Source organism: Rhizopus microsporus (genome assembly GCF_002708625.1).
Source record: "Rhizopus microsporus ATCC 52813 unplaced genomic scaffold scaffold_3, whole genome shotgun sequence".
Classification (NCBI taxonomy): Eukaryota; Fungi; Mucoromycota; class Mucoromycetes; order Mucorales; family Rhizopodaceae; genus Rhizopus; species Rhizopus microsporus.
Genome location: NW_019671918.1, coordinates 571,724 through 585,375, shown reverse-complemented (window position 1 = coordinate 585,375; position 13,652 = coordinate 571,724). Strand labels below are relative to the sequence as shown.

The 13,652-nt window shown below is 36.6% G+C and overlaps 6 protein-coding genes across 6 annotated transcripts; 4 read left to right on the top strand and 2 right to left on the bottom strand.

Moving 5' to 3' along the window:
• Nucleotides 1-1,046: 1,046 nt before the first annotated feature.
• On the top strand, nt 1,047-1,955 carry RHIMIDRAFT_272110 (uncharacterized protein). The gene has a single exon (XM_023612298.1). It carries the CDS (start codon nt 1,156-1,158, stop codon nt 1,690-1,692), a length of 537 nt encoding a protein of 178 aa, XP_023469018.1. The 5' UTR covers nt 1,047-1,155; the 3' UTR covers nt 1,693-1,955.
• Nucleotides 1,956-2,145: 190 nt separating this feature from the next.
• Nucleotides 2,146-2,851, bottom strand: RHIMIDRAFT_234667 (uncharacterized protein; the record flags this gene model as incomplete). Its single annotated transcript, XM_023608204.1, has 2 exons — nt 2,146-2,503; nt 2,607-2,851. 2 exons carry the CDS (start codon nt 2,849-2,851, stop codon nt 2,146-2,148), a joined length of 603 nt encoding a protein of 200 aa, XP_023469017.1.
• RHIMIDRAFT_307801 (Asp-Glu-Ala-Asp box polypeptide 47) lies at nt 2,759-4,440 on the bottom strand. The gene is made up of 3 exons (XM_023614539.1): nt 4,333-4,440; nt 4,064-4,281; nt 2,759-4,011 (listed from the first exon to the last, which is right to left on the bottom strand). The coding sequence occupies exons 1-3, from the start codon at nt 4,432-4,434 to the stop codon at nt 2,925-2,927; spliced, it is 1,407 nt and encodes a 468-aa protein (XP_023469016.1). The 5' UTR covers nt 4,435-4,440; the 3' UTR covers nt 2,759-2,924.
• A 117-nt stretch (nt 4,441-4,557) lies between these two features.
• RHIMIDRAFT_223611 (uncharacterized protein) lies at nt 4,558-5,668 on the top strand. Its single transcript, XM_023607482.1, has 2 exons — nt 4,558-5,086; nt 5,136-5,668. The coding sequence occupies exons 1-2, from the start codon at nt 4,584-4,586 to the stop codon at nt 5,452-5,454; spliced, it is 822 nt and encodes a 273-aa protein (XP_023469015.1). The 5' UTR covers nt 4,558-4,583; the 3' UTR covers nt 5,455-5,668.
• A 621-nt stretch (nt 5,669-6,289) lies between these two features.
• RHIMIDRAFT_272102 (GRAM-domain-containing protein) lies at nt 6,290-8,125 on the top strand. Its single transcript, XM_023612297.1, has 4 exons — nt 6,290-6,913; nt 6,971-7,074; nt 7,130-7,225; nt 7,280-8,125. The coding sequence occupies exons 1-4, from the start codon at nt 6,367-6,369 to the stop codon at nt 7,955-7,957; spliced, it is 1,425 nt and encodes a 474-aa protein (XP_023469014.1). The 5' UTR covers nt 6,290-6,366; the 3' UTR covers nt 7,958-8,125.
• A 2,856-nt stretch (nt 8,126-10,981) lies between these two features.
• Nucleotides 10,982-11,906, top strand: RHIMIDRAFT_289744 (uncharacterized protein; the record flags this gene model as incomplete). The annotated part of the gene is made up of 2 exons (XM_023613669.1): nt 10,982-11,359; nt 11,656-11,906. 2 exons carry the CDS (start codon nt 10,982-10,984, stop codon nt 11,893-11,895), a joined length of 618 nt encoding a protein of 205 aa, XP_023469013.1. The 3' UTR covers nt 11,896-11,906.
• Nucleotides 11,907-13,652: the final 1,746 nt, after the last annotated feature.

Genomic DNA, 13,652 nt, shown 5'->3' with positions numbered 1-13,652 from the left:
GCTTATGCTGTTGCTAGGCGGTATCGAACCAAAAGCTATTTTGGGTAGTTTAATGCGTGCTGAAGCGCGAGTCGCGCGGCGGTTGTTTAGGGGTAAGGCTTAGGGAGACGGGATGACCTTTTCTTTCTAGACTGGTTTGATCAGTTGCTTGGCCTGGATCACAGACGCTGCGAAACTGTCTCCCTTTGTAGATCAAATGAATATAAACGAAAAATGAAACGAAAATAATAACTTTTAAATGTTGCTTGTTAATAAATTTAGTGTTTTTCCTCCCTTTTTTTCTCATGACGTTCTTTATTCACTCTTTTGAAAATGTATTAAAGCTCATTTTATACTAGAAAGCTGTTTATCGTTCGTGATGTGTTTCAGATTGAGTGCTTGTTTAAAGAATGATAAAGACTGACTTTATCATCAATATCCTTATTATTTCTCTATTGCAAAAACAGGCACCACAGAGTCACTTCAGTTATTAACAAATCAGTGGGATGAGTACATAACCATTTACACTTTTCTTTTAACCAGTTATATCCTTGTAAAGTGGCTCATGATTATGTACAATACCTTTTATATATGATGCTATACTTGCGAAAAAGGTTATTTTAAAAAAGTATAAATAACCATTTATGGATGACATCAGTATGAGAGATCTACATGATCGTCATCGTATATCAAATGCCTTGACAGAGACGAATGATAGGACAAGAGTTTTTCTTTCATTTTGCGACTATTTTAAAACATTATGGCGCTTATTAGTCAATAAACAATAAATCAAGTCTAATATCACCTGAAGCTTTTAGTATCATTTGAACTATTAGCGTATTTTACATTAGGAACTCAAGCACGCGCGTGAAGACAGTTTGGAAGCGTTCAATAAAAACGGAATCTTGACGGTTCAAGGAGGAACATATTTGGAAATCAGTGTATGCTTAATCTATTGTTAGCAAAATGATAAACTAAAATAGATAAACCTTCATTTGCCAAGACAAAAGGTATGTTTTTTAGTTCCAGCAGCAACTTTTGAAGATAAAAATAAAAATAACCTTAAATGGAAATATTATCCTTGGCTTTAATTAGTGTAGACTCGATCTTTAAAGTATAAATAACTTACAAAGGTAGAGCTTTTATATTTTATTCTTTTTCTATACGCAATTCCCAATGTATACAATCCTTTTTAACATCCTCTTATTATCATCAGTTATTACTGCAAGCCCTGTCTTAAACAAACGGGATGACAATAGTACATCCACTGTTGACAATACCAATTATAATTCTACCAACATTCAAGTCCTCTCTGACACACAGTTCTGTTCTTTTCTTCCTGGTACCCCTGGTCAAGATGTGGCTACTACTGAGAAGCAAGGAAAGCCATTCTGTACAGATTCTTCCCTTGGTGGATACACTTTCCCCTCTGGTCTTATCTTAACCGCTCACTATCTCAAGACAGACAGCTACTCTCAAGTAACAGGTACTTTTGACCCATCTGTATACAATCTATCTTCTACGGATAATGGAGGTCAATATGATAACAGGGACCAAAGCCAGCATAAATGTAATGACCTTGATTATTTTGTAAACTTGATTGAACCTAATGGCGGTACCTTTTGTATTCGATGCTGTGAATCTCAAGCTGACTGTAACATTGGTATTTCTCAAGATGGCTGCAGAAAGGTTGTTCCTGGAGATTACAGCTAATTAATATATTTTTATTACTTTTTATAGTAAAAAAGTATTTATTTGTGTAGTTTATATTGTGTGCCAAAGAATAAATTTAGCTTATAAAACCTGTATAATAATACAAGTTTAGACTTAAATAACAATATAAGCAGTTTCTTGATGTCGTACTTGTACCTCGAACTATTTACACACCATGACTATTTGTGTTGCTCAGCAAGACACGTTTTGACATGTAAACTGCTTATGATGACGGTGCAGGTATTATGACAGTCAAGTAAAAATATAAAGCACATGATTTAGTAAAGATGGTGATGGATATATTTTAATGTTGGAAAAATTTTCCTAATTCGAATGTTTATAATACAAAATATACAAAGTACGACATCTGAATCGACATTACTTTCTGGATATAGTGTATAAAAGCGATAAGAGAGAAGGAAAGATTAAAAAAGGGATGTCTTTTTTTGTTTATCATCGGGACAAATCAGGGAGAAAAGTGAGACCAGTTGGGCGAGTCAATGCCGCTGAGGAAGCAACATTTTCAAGGCACTCTACAGTACTTTTCATAATCTGTGCACAGTTGTAGTCAAGTGTGAGCACGGGAGGTAGCAATGCAGGAACTTGCCCAATTGATTGTGGCATGCTTAGCCTTTCTGATGTGGAAAGCAAGGAAACAGAACCATGGTTAAACATCGTTTGAAGGACTGTGATATGCATATCTATAATTTGAAGAAAGTAGAATGTATGCTCTACTGTAAGGCATAGAGTATTATAATGATTTATATCAAACACGTCAACGTTACTAAAGCTAGGTCTATAAGTATCTTTGCTACGCGAAAACATTTAAAGCAGCCAAGCAGTGCTTGTTTTTAGGCAATACTTGTTTTTTATTGCAATTGTTGTAGTAGCGTATAGTTTATATGTATACATACTTTGATGAATTATGCTCTGCTGCAAAAGTAATGATTCTCTTGTTCCAGATTGATCTAATTTCCGTCAAATCCTGAACTACAAGTTGATCTAAATTCATTAATATATATAAAGGAGTAGTGGATCCCACTTCTTCTACTTCCAACTGAGCAATAGTAGCGATTATTTCTTTAAAGTATGTTACAGTCGTATCATTATACAGTAATGGTTCATCCTTGTCTTCTCTAAACTTTATGTTCACAGACATTATTAAAAGCTCCTGCAGGAAGAAAAAGTAAACTACAAATATAAAACACGGCATACAAAAAACATGGATTTTATTAATGTCTCTTGCCCTTCTTATGACTTCCAGCCTTAAACTTCTTCTTTCCAGGCATGACAAGACCCTTTTCTTCATTATCCGCATCATCATCTTCTTCCTCTTCACCCTTTCTTCCTCGCTTGGATTTTTTACCGTTGGCTGTTTCCTTCATTTCTAATGTAGCCAAACGTTGTGCTTCATCTACACGTTCCTGCAGCATCATGACTTCGTCCTTTTGAACAGGGAAACCATCCAGCTTACGACCCAAGTCCTTTTCTATACGCTGAATCAACTCGACATCATATTGTGTAACAAATGTAATCGATTTTCCTGATCGACCAGCTCTTGCCGTACGACCTACACGATGGATATAATCTTTGGATGACTGTGGCACATCATAATTGATAACAATATCGACGGTTGGGATATCTAAACCTCTACTGGCAACATCGGTGGCGACTAGAATATTGCGTGCACCTGCCTTGAACTTGGTCAGAGCACCCAGTCGTTTGGCTTGAGGCATTTGACCGTGCAAGGGGATAGCACCAAATCCTAAGCTTCGAAGCATGATGGCAATCTTTTGTGTGTCATTACATGTACGGGTAAAGATGATGGTTGAATTGCCAGCCAATTCATTCAATAAATAAACCATGTAGCAGTCTTTGTGTTTCAGAGGGAAGAAGAGGTAGTATTGCAGCAGTGTCTTCACTGTTGAGTATTTTGTAGCAACTTCTACTTTGACAGGTTTCTGCAAACTTGCTCTCTGTAACTTTGCTACTTTGGTCGTCATGGTGGCTGAAAATAAGAATGTGTTGCGTTCGCGTGGGATGACTTTTAAGATTTGATCAATCTTGGGTCCAAAATCCAAATCCAATAAACGATCGGCTTCGTCCATGACTAAATATTTCAAATGTTTCAAGTTGAATCCCTTTGTATTTTCCAGATGGTCCTGAAGACGACCCGGTGTGGCCACAATGATGTGTGGACGCTTTGAAAGGGCGATAGATTGAGACATCATGTCCATACCACCGACAATAACCGCACAACGAACGCCGATCACTGAGCCAAGTGATTCAAATGTTTCTGCAATTTGATAGGCTAATTCTCTACAAAAGAGCCATGAGCAAAATGTTTATATGATGGCTTTTTTTTTTTTACCTTGTAGGAGCCAAGACACAAGCAAAAAAGGCTTGAGGGTTCTCCCAGAGTTTTTGAATGATTGGAATAGCAAAGGCAGCTGTTTTACCGGAACCCGTTTGAGCCAAACCGATGATATCATGACCTTCGATAGCCCAAGGAATAGCTTCCTTTTGAATCTCGGTAGGATATTTAAAGTTCATTTTTTCACAAGCCTCACATAGTTCTTTTGAAACACCCTATTGTTTGAATTAGAATCTAGAAAGAACTAATTATATGATCTATCTTACAAGATCAGCAAATGAGATTTCCTCTGCTTTCTTTTTAGAAAGTGCTTCGATATCAACACTGGTCTTGGCAGTAGTAGTAGTAGTTGTTGTTGTCGCAGACATTGTAACTAGATCTATAAGAAAAGGAAAAAAAAAAAAGTTACAAAGGATGTGCATATTTTGACTTTCCGCATCCGATAAGCCACAAGCATAATGACAGCTTTATTCACCTTTCTCTTTTTTTCTTTTTTTCTGGAAAATAAATTAGCAACATGGCAGAAGATAATAAGAAAAGAGAAAGAGGAGCTGACGACTTTGAAGACGATTTCCAAGAAGAAGCTATTTATTCTGATAATGAGACAGTTATTGAAGAGGATAATGATACTATTGGTTTAAAAAGAAAAGCAAACACAGAAGAACAACCTAAGAAGAAAAAGAAGAAGCAACAAAAGAAGAAGAAAGTGTCTACTAACCCATTCGATACCATTGACATTTGGAAAGAAAACACAACTGTACAAGCTGAATATTTAGCTGATCGTCAAAAGATCGCTTTGCCTGATCTTTCCTCGGTCGAACTTGAAGAACAGCAACTGCCAGAATCAGCTCTTGTCAAAAATGAAAAGTTTACTCAAGAACATGTTTTGGACGCACTATCAAATTATATCAAGTTTGGTGTAGCAGGACACAAGAAATTGCAGAAAAAGCCAACGTCTTTGGCTTCTCCTGTTGTCTTGGTCATCACACACTCCGCTATTCGTTCAGTCGAGCTTGTGAGGTAAAAAAAAAAAAGACATACAATAATCTGTCACTTATACAAACATCAGAGCACTCAAAGAATTCTCAAAATCAGCTAAAATTGCAAAGCTGTTTGCTAAGCACTTTAAAATCGAAGAACAAGTTTACTTTTTAGAACGAGAACCTATTCACATTGGTGTTGGTACGCCTAATAGACTTCAAGTACTCGTGGATCAAGGACATTTAAAATTGGATAAATTGGAATTGGTTGTCATAGATACAGAGAAGAACCCAAAAAAATTTAATATCTTTGATCTTCAAGAAGTTAGAACCGATCTCTTTAGATTCCTTGGATCTTACATTGCACCTTTAATGAAGGAAAATAAAGCAAAAATAGGCTTATTTTAATCTCTCTTAGTTGCCCACATGCTTTGTGCTTGCTATGTTGTGTAACATATTTGTGTTACACGATGGTATTAAGTGCTCAACCATTCAACAAAGGCATTACTTTATAGAATATTGACATTGTACAATTGTTGTCGTCGAGCATATTACGAATTGATTTCAAAGCATACCAGTATAATAAACCCTTTATTAAGGACCCAATATCACAAAAACGCGTAAAAAATTGCATGTCATAAAGTCATTAAAGAATTTGACATTAATAGTGAAGTTGGCTCTGACAAGACACAATATTGACTTTTTTTCGTGTGATGATAAAATACTCACTGTGATACTTTTGCTTTGCTATTGATGCTTAGCATCGTGTATTATGATTATATCACACAAGAGAAATGCCTCAAATAAAAGTGTAAACTAGTTTCATCAAGAATGAATACACATTCTAATCAATAGCATACTGAGAGTAGGGAGTATTATGTATGTATACATATGCATGAAGGCAAAATTTCCAGCACCAAGAAGAAAAAGTACTTTAAAAATCCAATTACGCTCAGACAATAGCCAAAAATAGGCAGTGATCCGAAAACAATGAAACATAATAGGGCAAAGCAAAAAGTATAAAAAGGAGAGCGATTATTAAGGAACGAGTTACTGTGATAATACCTTGGTCAATACTCTCTGTGGATATAACAAAATGATTGACTGATGTAGCGATGATGAATGAAACTAAGAAACTCTTCGCAACATCGGAAGTTCAATGTCGAACGTGCGTCCTGTGGTTTGACGTGGAACAACTATTTAAACTTGTTTTCTTTTTTCTTTCTTTTATATTTATCACTTGAAAAAAAGAAAAAGAAAAAAAAAATACTGCAAAAACCAAAATAACCTCAGATCGACGTCATTGAATACAAATATAAAATGGTCAAGGATAATTCATCGAATCATTCTTTCCTTCACTCTTTTACCAGAAAGAAGGAAAATATGCCAATTGAGACTTCGATAAATGATACATCTCACAAAAAGTCCAGCCTTGACATTCAAAGACCTACAACAGAAGAGGATACATCGGAGCATTTAGAGAACAGGCCACGAAAATTAAGTCGTTCATCGTCCCTAACCTCCTTGGACAAATTAAAAAGAGAGGTTAGTCAGGAACCAGTCAACAGGAAATCAACCGACAGTGGACGCCACACGATCAGCTCTTTGATCAAGAGACGTAAAGAGTCGAGAGCAAGCAAGACAAGTTTCGAAAGCAATAGATCATTATCCACGAATAGTAGTAGCGGTCATGGCAGTGACAATTACATACAACAGCCTTCAATGATGATTAGTGAATTGGATTTATTGTCAGAACGGCCCGGCAGTTTCGCCGCTGTTTGCGAATTTCAATTGGCGACTGAAAAAAAGAATGAAGCTTTTCATGCGCTTTTTAAGAGTGTACCACAAACCGATAAGCTCATAGAAGGTGACTATTAAATCACACAAAGATATATAGAATAGATGCTAATGTAAATTATTCTAGTGTATAAATGTGCTCTTCAAAAAGAAATCCTGCTACAAGGACACATGTATGTGTCAGAACATCACGTCTGCTTCAAATCAAACATCTTTGGCTTTGTTACCAACGTAAACATAAGAGTGTCATACAAAGAACTACAGTGACTAAAATATCACTCAATAGCTCATCATAAACTTTCATGAAATAACAGATATACAGAAGAGAATGACAGCCAAGATAATACCCAATGGCATCTTGATCAAAACAAACACAATTAGGGTAAAATAGGTTTTATGAACACTCGTAAAAAATACATATTCAATCTTTGTACAGCATACATTTGCTTCCTTCATTTCCCGTGATCAAGCCTATGATCAAATTGTTAAAATATGGAAATTACACAAACGTATCACACCAACATCGTCCTCTATACCTGGAACATATGCTCGGTCACTTGAAAATGATAAACAATACTTCAATAGCTCTGCAAGTTTCTCTAGCGGTCATTCCAATGATTCCGCTATCATGACAAATTCCCCTCCTGTCCTACTCACAGACGAGCCTGTATCAAAAGAGACTGTCATTTCACGACCAGTTCTTGTTGCGCATGAAAATAAACCAGCTGCTGCTACTCTTTTGACGGTAGAAAATACACCTGTGATATCCAATAATCGGCCAAGATCCATTTCTGATTCCTATAAAGACAAAGTCATTCCTTCACCCATCATTGTTCCACCAAGACCCAATGGTAGCTCTCCAGAAAAAAATACAGCCAAAGCGGAGCCTATCGAGTACACAGCGAACAAAGCTGTCATTTGCCCTTGTATGAAAAGTAACAAGCAGTATACCCACGTTGCATTAGACAGAACGTATCATGGAACCGTCGAGGCCATGGATAAATTGCTCTTTGAAACTGATTTTATTAAAAGCTTTTTAGAGCGTTGTGAGAACTTTGGAGGTAAGATGAGAGATCAAGGGTTGCTTGTGATAGATACTTATACCACCCTATAGATGTTGAACTGGGAGTATGGCAAAACAACTCTCGAAGTATTAAAGGAAAAAGACGAATAAAAACTTCAGCCATGAGTAAGTAAAGAACGTAGAAATGAATCCAGGACCGTTTAACCTTATTTTTTTTTAAAAAAAAATTACCTAGGTACGAGGGTGATAAACATACTATTCCAGGAGAAACGAGTTCATCACAAACTACCTTACTATTCATGCATTATTGCAAAGAAGTATATGCCTGATATGCCTATGGGCAATGTATATTATATCCAAAGTAGAACATGCATCACCCGTATGAATAAATCCAAGGTGCGCCTTTTGATAACATTTGAAGTCTCATTCAAGAAAAGTGGACTTGTTAGCTGTAAGAATATAATTAAACATGCCATTTTCCCCATATTAACCTATTTTTTCATAGCAATCATTGAAAATAATGCTGCTGATGATCAGTTCAGACAATACAATCACTTAAACGAGGTGCTAAGCAACCCTGATTTAGCTAAAGAGCTAATAAGGGACCATGAGTTACTTGTGATGCTAAAGTTAGCTCCAAGAGACAAGTTCAAGAATCCCATCAAGTGGCTGGACCACACTGTATATCCCACTTCACAGTCTTTTATATTTCTTGCCTTTTGCTTGGTTTTTCTTTCTCATATTATACTATCTGCACAAGTCATGCGCGTTACGAATCGAATACAGGAACTTCGAGCATGCATTGCAAATGAAGTAAATTATTTAGATGACACTTCAACACACTTTGTTGTTGAAGAAGAAGGAGATCAGAGTTTGCTTACGTTATATTCCAGACTAGAAGAGATAAAAAAACAAATCAAGCAATACGACGAGCGCATCATTGACTTAAAAGACAATATAAACTGAATTCATTAAACTGTAAAATACTAAATAAAATACTATTAAGCTTTTGAATCAGTACACTTTATCATTTACATTGTTCACTGCATTGGTTACATAGATCTATGTGTGGGCTAGTTGATGCATATGGACTATTTATTAATGGCAAGTTCGAAGAAGATTCCTTATTCATGCAAGTCATCGTCCATTACGTAATCATATGCTGACTAGTTCGCTTTAAGAGTATCTTTTGCCTTTATCACTCTAGTGAAAACTGGCAACTTGTTTTTTTTAAAAAAAAAAAAAAAAAGAAAGAAAAAAGGACGTCAGTCAATGTTGGAGTTGATCTATTCTGTTATAATCTTGATACACAAGTATTTTATACTTGTATAGATCATTTAAGATATTGCTTTTAGCGTGTTTGAGGGATTAACATTTTTGTCTAGGAGAAACAATTGAGAGGCATACTTATCCCAATCGTGATTGACTCCAACTCGTCTTCGGATGTGATAATAGACTTTCTAAGCTACGCTTTGTCTTCAGTAACACAAAAGTTAGCCGCTTCCAACTCGCTACGCTCGTTTTTGCACGTCGTCGTGCTGCTGCAGGCTTAAGGGTTTCGCCCTTTGTGGTGAATAAGGGCAATTGTTAATACGACGCTTTAAGCGAATGGCTAAATTTGAATTCTTGTGCGCCAAACGACATATTCCGATTCCTCTCTGCATGCTTATTTATTGATGCAACAGTGCTACATACATGATTTCATAAAATTAAAATCTATTCATAATAGAGAGCATATAAGCTAAAAGTGTTATTCGTAAAGATTTATGTGTTGAAAAGAATGGTATATTCATAAAATAATTTATAATTGTGGGCATAAGTTTGTTTGATTGCCATATGATGTGAACACTGGTGGGTATATTAGTGAAGTAGTAACTCTGGGCAAACCACGTTGTTAGTTGTATTTGAGCTTTCTGGCAGAAGGACTGAGATGCCAAAAAGAGATGTGATTCTTGACAATGCAACATATAATTGGCCATGCATAAATGATGATCTTCTGAGGTCGATGCCTACATGTTTTAATGATTGTCCTTGTGATTTGTTAATTGTCATAGCAAAGCATAGTCTGATAGGAAATTGCTTTCTGGTTAGAACGAATGGCAATTAATCTTCTTATGTTGAGAGCATAAACCGAGGTATAAACTTTAATGGGCCATTTGGCTTATTGGCTAGGCGAGTCTGAAGTATATAGCTGCCAATTCGCACGACAAGCATGCGAATGTCATTGCATAGGCCTCTTGCTGGGTCAGTATTTCTTAATAGCATTATAGGTGCGTCAACTTTGAGCTCAAGCTTAATAAATAAAGAGCTCTTTCCGAAATGGCGAACAATGGTCATGGAACCATAGTATAATTTACTCATGAAACGGGGGCCGCCATGGTAGCTGCTGGGGAGAATAATCTCTGAATTTAGTGATAAATATTTCAGTGTAATTTTTACCAGGTACTGCCGAAAGGGCTTTTTTGCGTAAAAGATAGTTGAAAACTCGTGCTTCCTTCTCAGATACAATCTGAATATATAATAAGCGCACTGAGATAGGTGATCTCTTTGCTTTGTTGAAATTACTTCTTCATACGTAGCGGTTGTGGTGATGGTAGCAATGGAGGAGGAGTAGGAGGATGAGAAAAGGAGGATAGGCGCATGTCCCAATGCCATCCGTAAGTTCCATGAGGAAAAAGAAGCGCGTAGTGACTTGGTATATATACAGCATATGTCTGGCTGATACGTTGAAAGTACTGCTCAAATCATGTCCTTAACGGAGACTATCATTTCTACTGCTGCCTCTTAAGGTAAGAACGATATCACGACAGTTTCTATTGCTATGCTCAACAAGGATAACTGCGGAAAATTCTTCTATTGTTGACAGGTTATGAGTGCGTCTGTCGCTTCCTTCAATCAAACGCATTCTCATTGATGAATTGATGATAAGATAAGGCGATCCGCTTATTAGAGTGATAGAGTGATATATTAAGAGATAGATAAACAAAAAGTTAACCTTTTATTCTAATATTCTAAAATAGTTTGGATCTAAATTCGATATTAGATCTCTCTGCAGAGTGCCGCAAACGCCAAACCGTTTTGTTCAATAAGAAGCAGTGGTATGATCTTATAAAAATGTACCCTTCAAAGCTATTTGATGACAGTTCTTATGCGGCTGTTGGTCATGTTTTAGAGTCGATATTCGGTGCCTATAAAGACAACAGATCGATCAAAAGAAACTGGAGGAGTATATTTAACCAAGTTGAAAGTTTACAAGGCCAGCATAACCCAGAATTGGACGAGTCGTTCTGTGATGTGAGTTTCTGCCTCTACTTTTACCACTCACTTCTTCTTTTACAAAAGCATCACGATTGTATTTTTAATAACAGCATTAATAAGTTGGACTGGGATTTTATCGTGAAGTTCTGGGGTCCTGTGCTGGAAGGTGAATACTGCGCATATGAGGAAATTCACGAGAAAGCTAATGCTACGGGCGCTTCCTTGGGGCACTATGTGGCGTCACTTTACAACTTCACACTACCAAAGTGTCTATCTAACCTAAGGCTGTCCAGTGGGATATCATTGATATAAAATTATTCTTGAATGGCTTTAGTTCTTGATCAAACTGACAGCACAAAAAATTAAAATACAGCAATAGCCACATTTTATCTCTTTCTTTTTGAACTTTATAGAAGTCGTAGTCTACACCAAGGAACATGAAAAGGTGTCTGTTACTCAACAATCTTAACGTGACGCTGCACATTGAAACGCTTCACTGACGACATCATAGGTAGCACTTGTAACTTTAGCCCTCTCGTGAATTCCCTCGTGCGCGTAGTGTACACCTGCTGGAAAGGTTATTTGTCAGTACTGGCTTGAGTTTGAAATGGGGCGACATCATATTAACAGTGAAGGATGTTGCTACTGATGGCAATTTCAAAGTTGATATGAGAGTTCTGAAGGATAGCGTGTTACATCAATACAATAAAGAAAGAGATTTAACAGTAGCAGAAGCAGGCAAGAACGATCCTGATTCCTTCAAGTATTAACCCAATAGATGCAAATTATTATCAGAGAGTAAGGTTATAATTGATAACTCTTTACATGGTAAAAACGATGTTGATACAGTTTATTCTATCTATTTCTGTGGATTTGAAATGATGGTTATGTCTCTATCCCTTCCTGCAAATGATCTTTATGTTGGTAATAAAGTTCACTATATCCATCTTGATGATCGTCTCCAAAGATAATGTAGCTAACTCCAAATCGCCACAGCATTGCTATGTTTCCGAGATGAAGCATTAAAGTCAGTACTGCATTTGGTAACTTCAAGTCGATCAACGCCTCCGAAAAAACTTCAGTTAAAGGCAATAAGTATAACAGAGTCATCAACAATAAGCCTGTAAAGCTATAAAAATCTTCCTGGACACGAGGAACTTGGATCTCTCTCGAGAAAAAAATTTCCCACTCCCAGCCATCCCAAAACGGTCTAGGTACCCACAATGACTATAACGATAAGACAAGAGAGATGTTTATAGATTGAATTCTAAAATAGGGCTGAGAAAAGAGGAAGAATACTTTGAATTGCAAAGAGTTTGGCATTGAGCCTCTTACTGCTTGACGATGGTGGAATAGTTACCAAAAAAAAACAAAAAAAAAGCCATATAAACCTTCAGAAAGGCAAACACTTGGTACACTCAAAAATAAATGCTTCTACCCACTACCTTTGATGAAGTGCAGCAAAGCTTTCCAATGTGTAGCGTCAAGCTAAACATGAGTTTATAAATTTGCCATCTTGAATTGTCTCTTTTCAAGAAGAAGAAAGGGATAAAAAAAAGAAATTTTGTTATTGCTTTATTTTAATTTTATGTTGTCAGTTTGATCAACAAAGATGCAAGAACACGTATGATTATGATGCATTCACATTTTGTATCAGAAAGAGTGAACTGGACAGGGTTTGGTAGTGTGAAGTTGTAAAACAATGTCACGTGTAGCGCCCCAAGGAAGCACTTGTAGCATTAGCCTATCTTTAAGTGCACCAAATGTTTGTCTTCTGAAAAGCACACTGGTCATAAAAATTCCTTCACATTTGAACACGAGGAATAAATTCGAAATCTACTTGACGAGGACCCTCAACTTTACACTGAAGATATTATTAACAGTTTATCTAAACAGTTATTTCTAAGATGTAACTCAGCCATCGCTTGAAAATAACATACTAGTGACAATCAAAAAGCCTACACTTGAGCCTAAAGTTAGAAATTTTGCTGGCAATTAACAGACAAGAAGCGCAGCGAAGAGCAAGTTGTCTGTCTTACTCACTTGGTTCGAGAGGCCAGGTTGCCAGTGCTATACACAGTAGAATAAATTCAACGCCAGTTCGGAACAGTTCTTCTTGGGAAAATGAAAAAGGAACTTCAGCGTGGGCCAAAAAAGCTAGCTCTTATTCCGCTTTTTTGGTTGGGTTTTTTGATGGTAATCCTTCAATCGTTTTCAGAAAAGCAAAAAAAGCATCAGACCAGAAATGTAATGCATAATAAACGTGTTAAGACCGCATCTCTTAGGGAAAATTAGAAGGATGTGAAAACGTAATGTCCGTAAACCTGTGAATATCAGATGGACAAGATAAACAAGCAGACTCAGTCTCTCAAAAGGTTAAAAAACTAACTAAACCAGTACATGAGAATAATACCATAATTATAAACATATTAGACATACAGCTTTATATATATTTCCCTGAGTAATTAATCCCCATTAGCATAACTATAGTCATAAAGCCAGACCGCCGATGAATCACAGCGGGCAT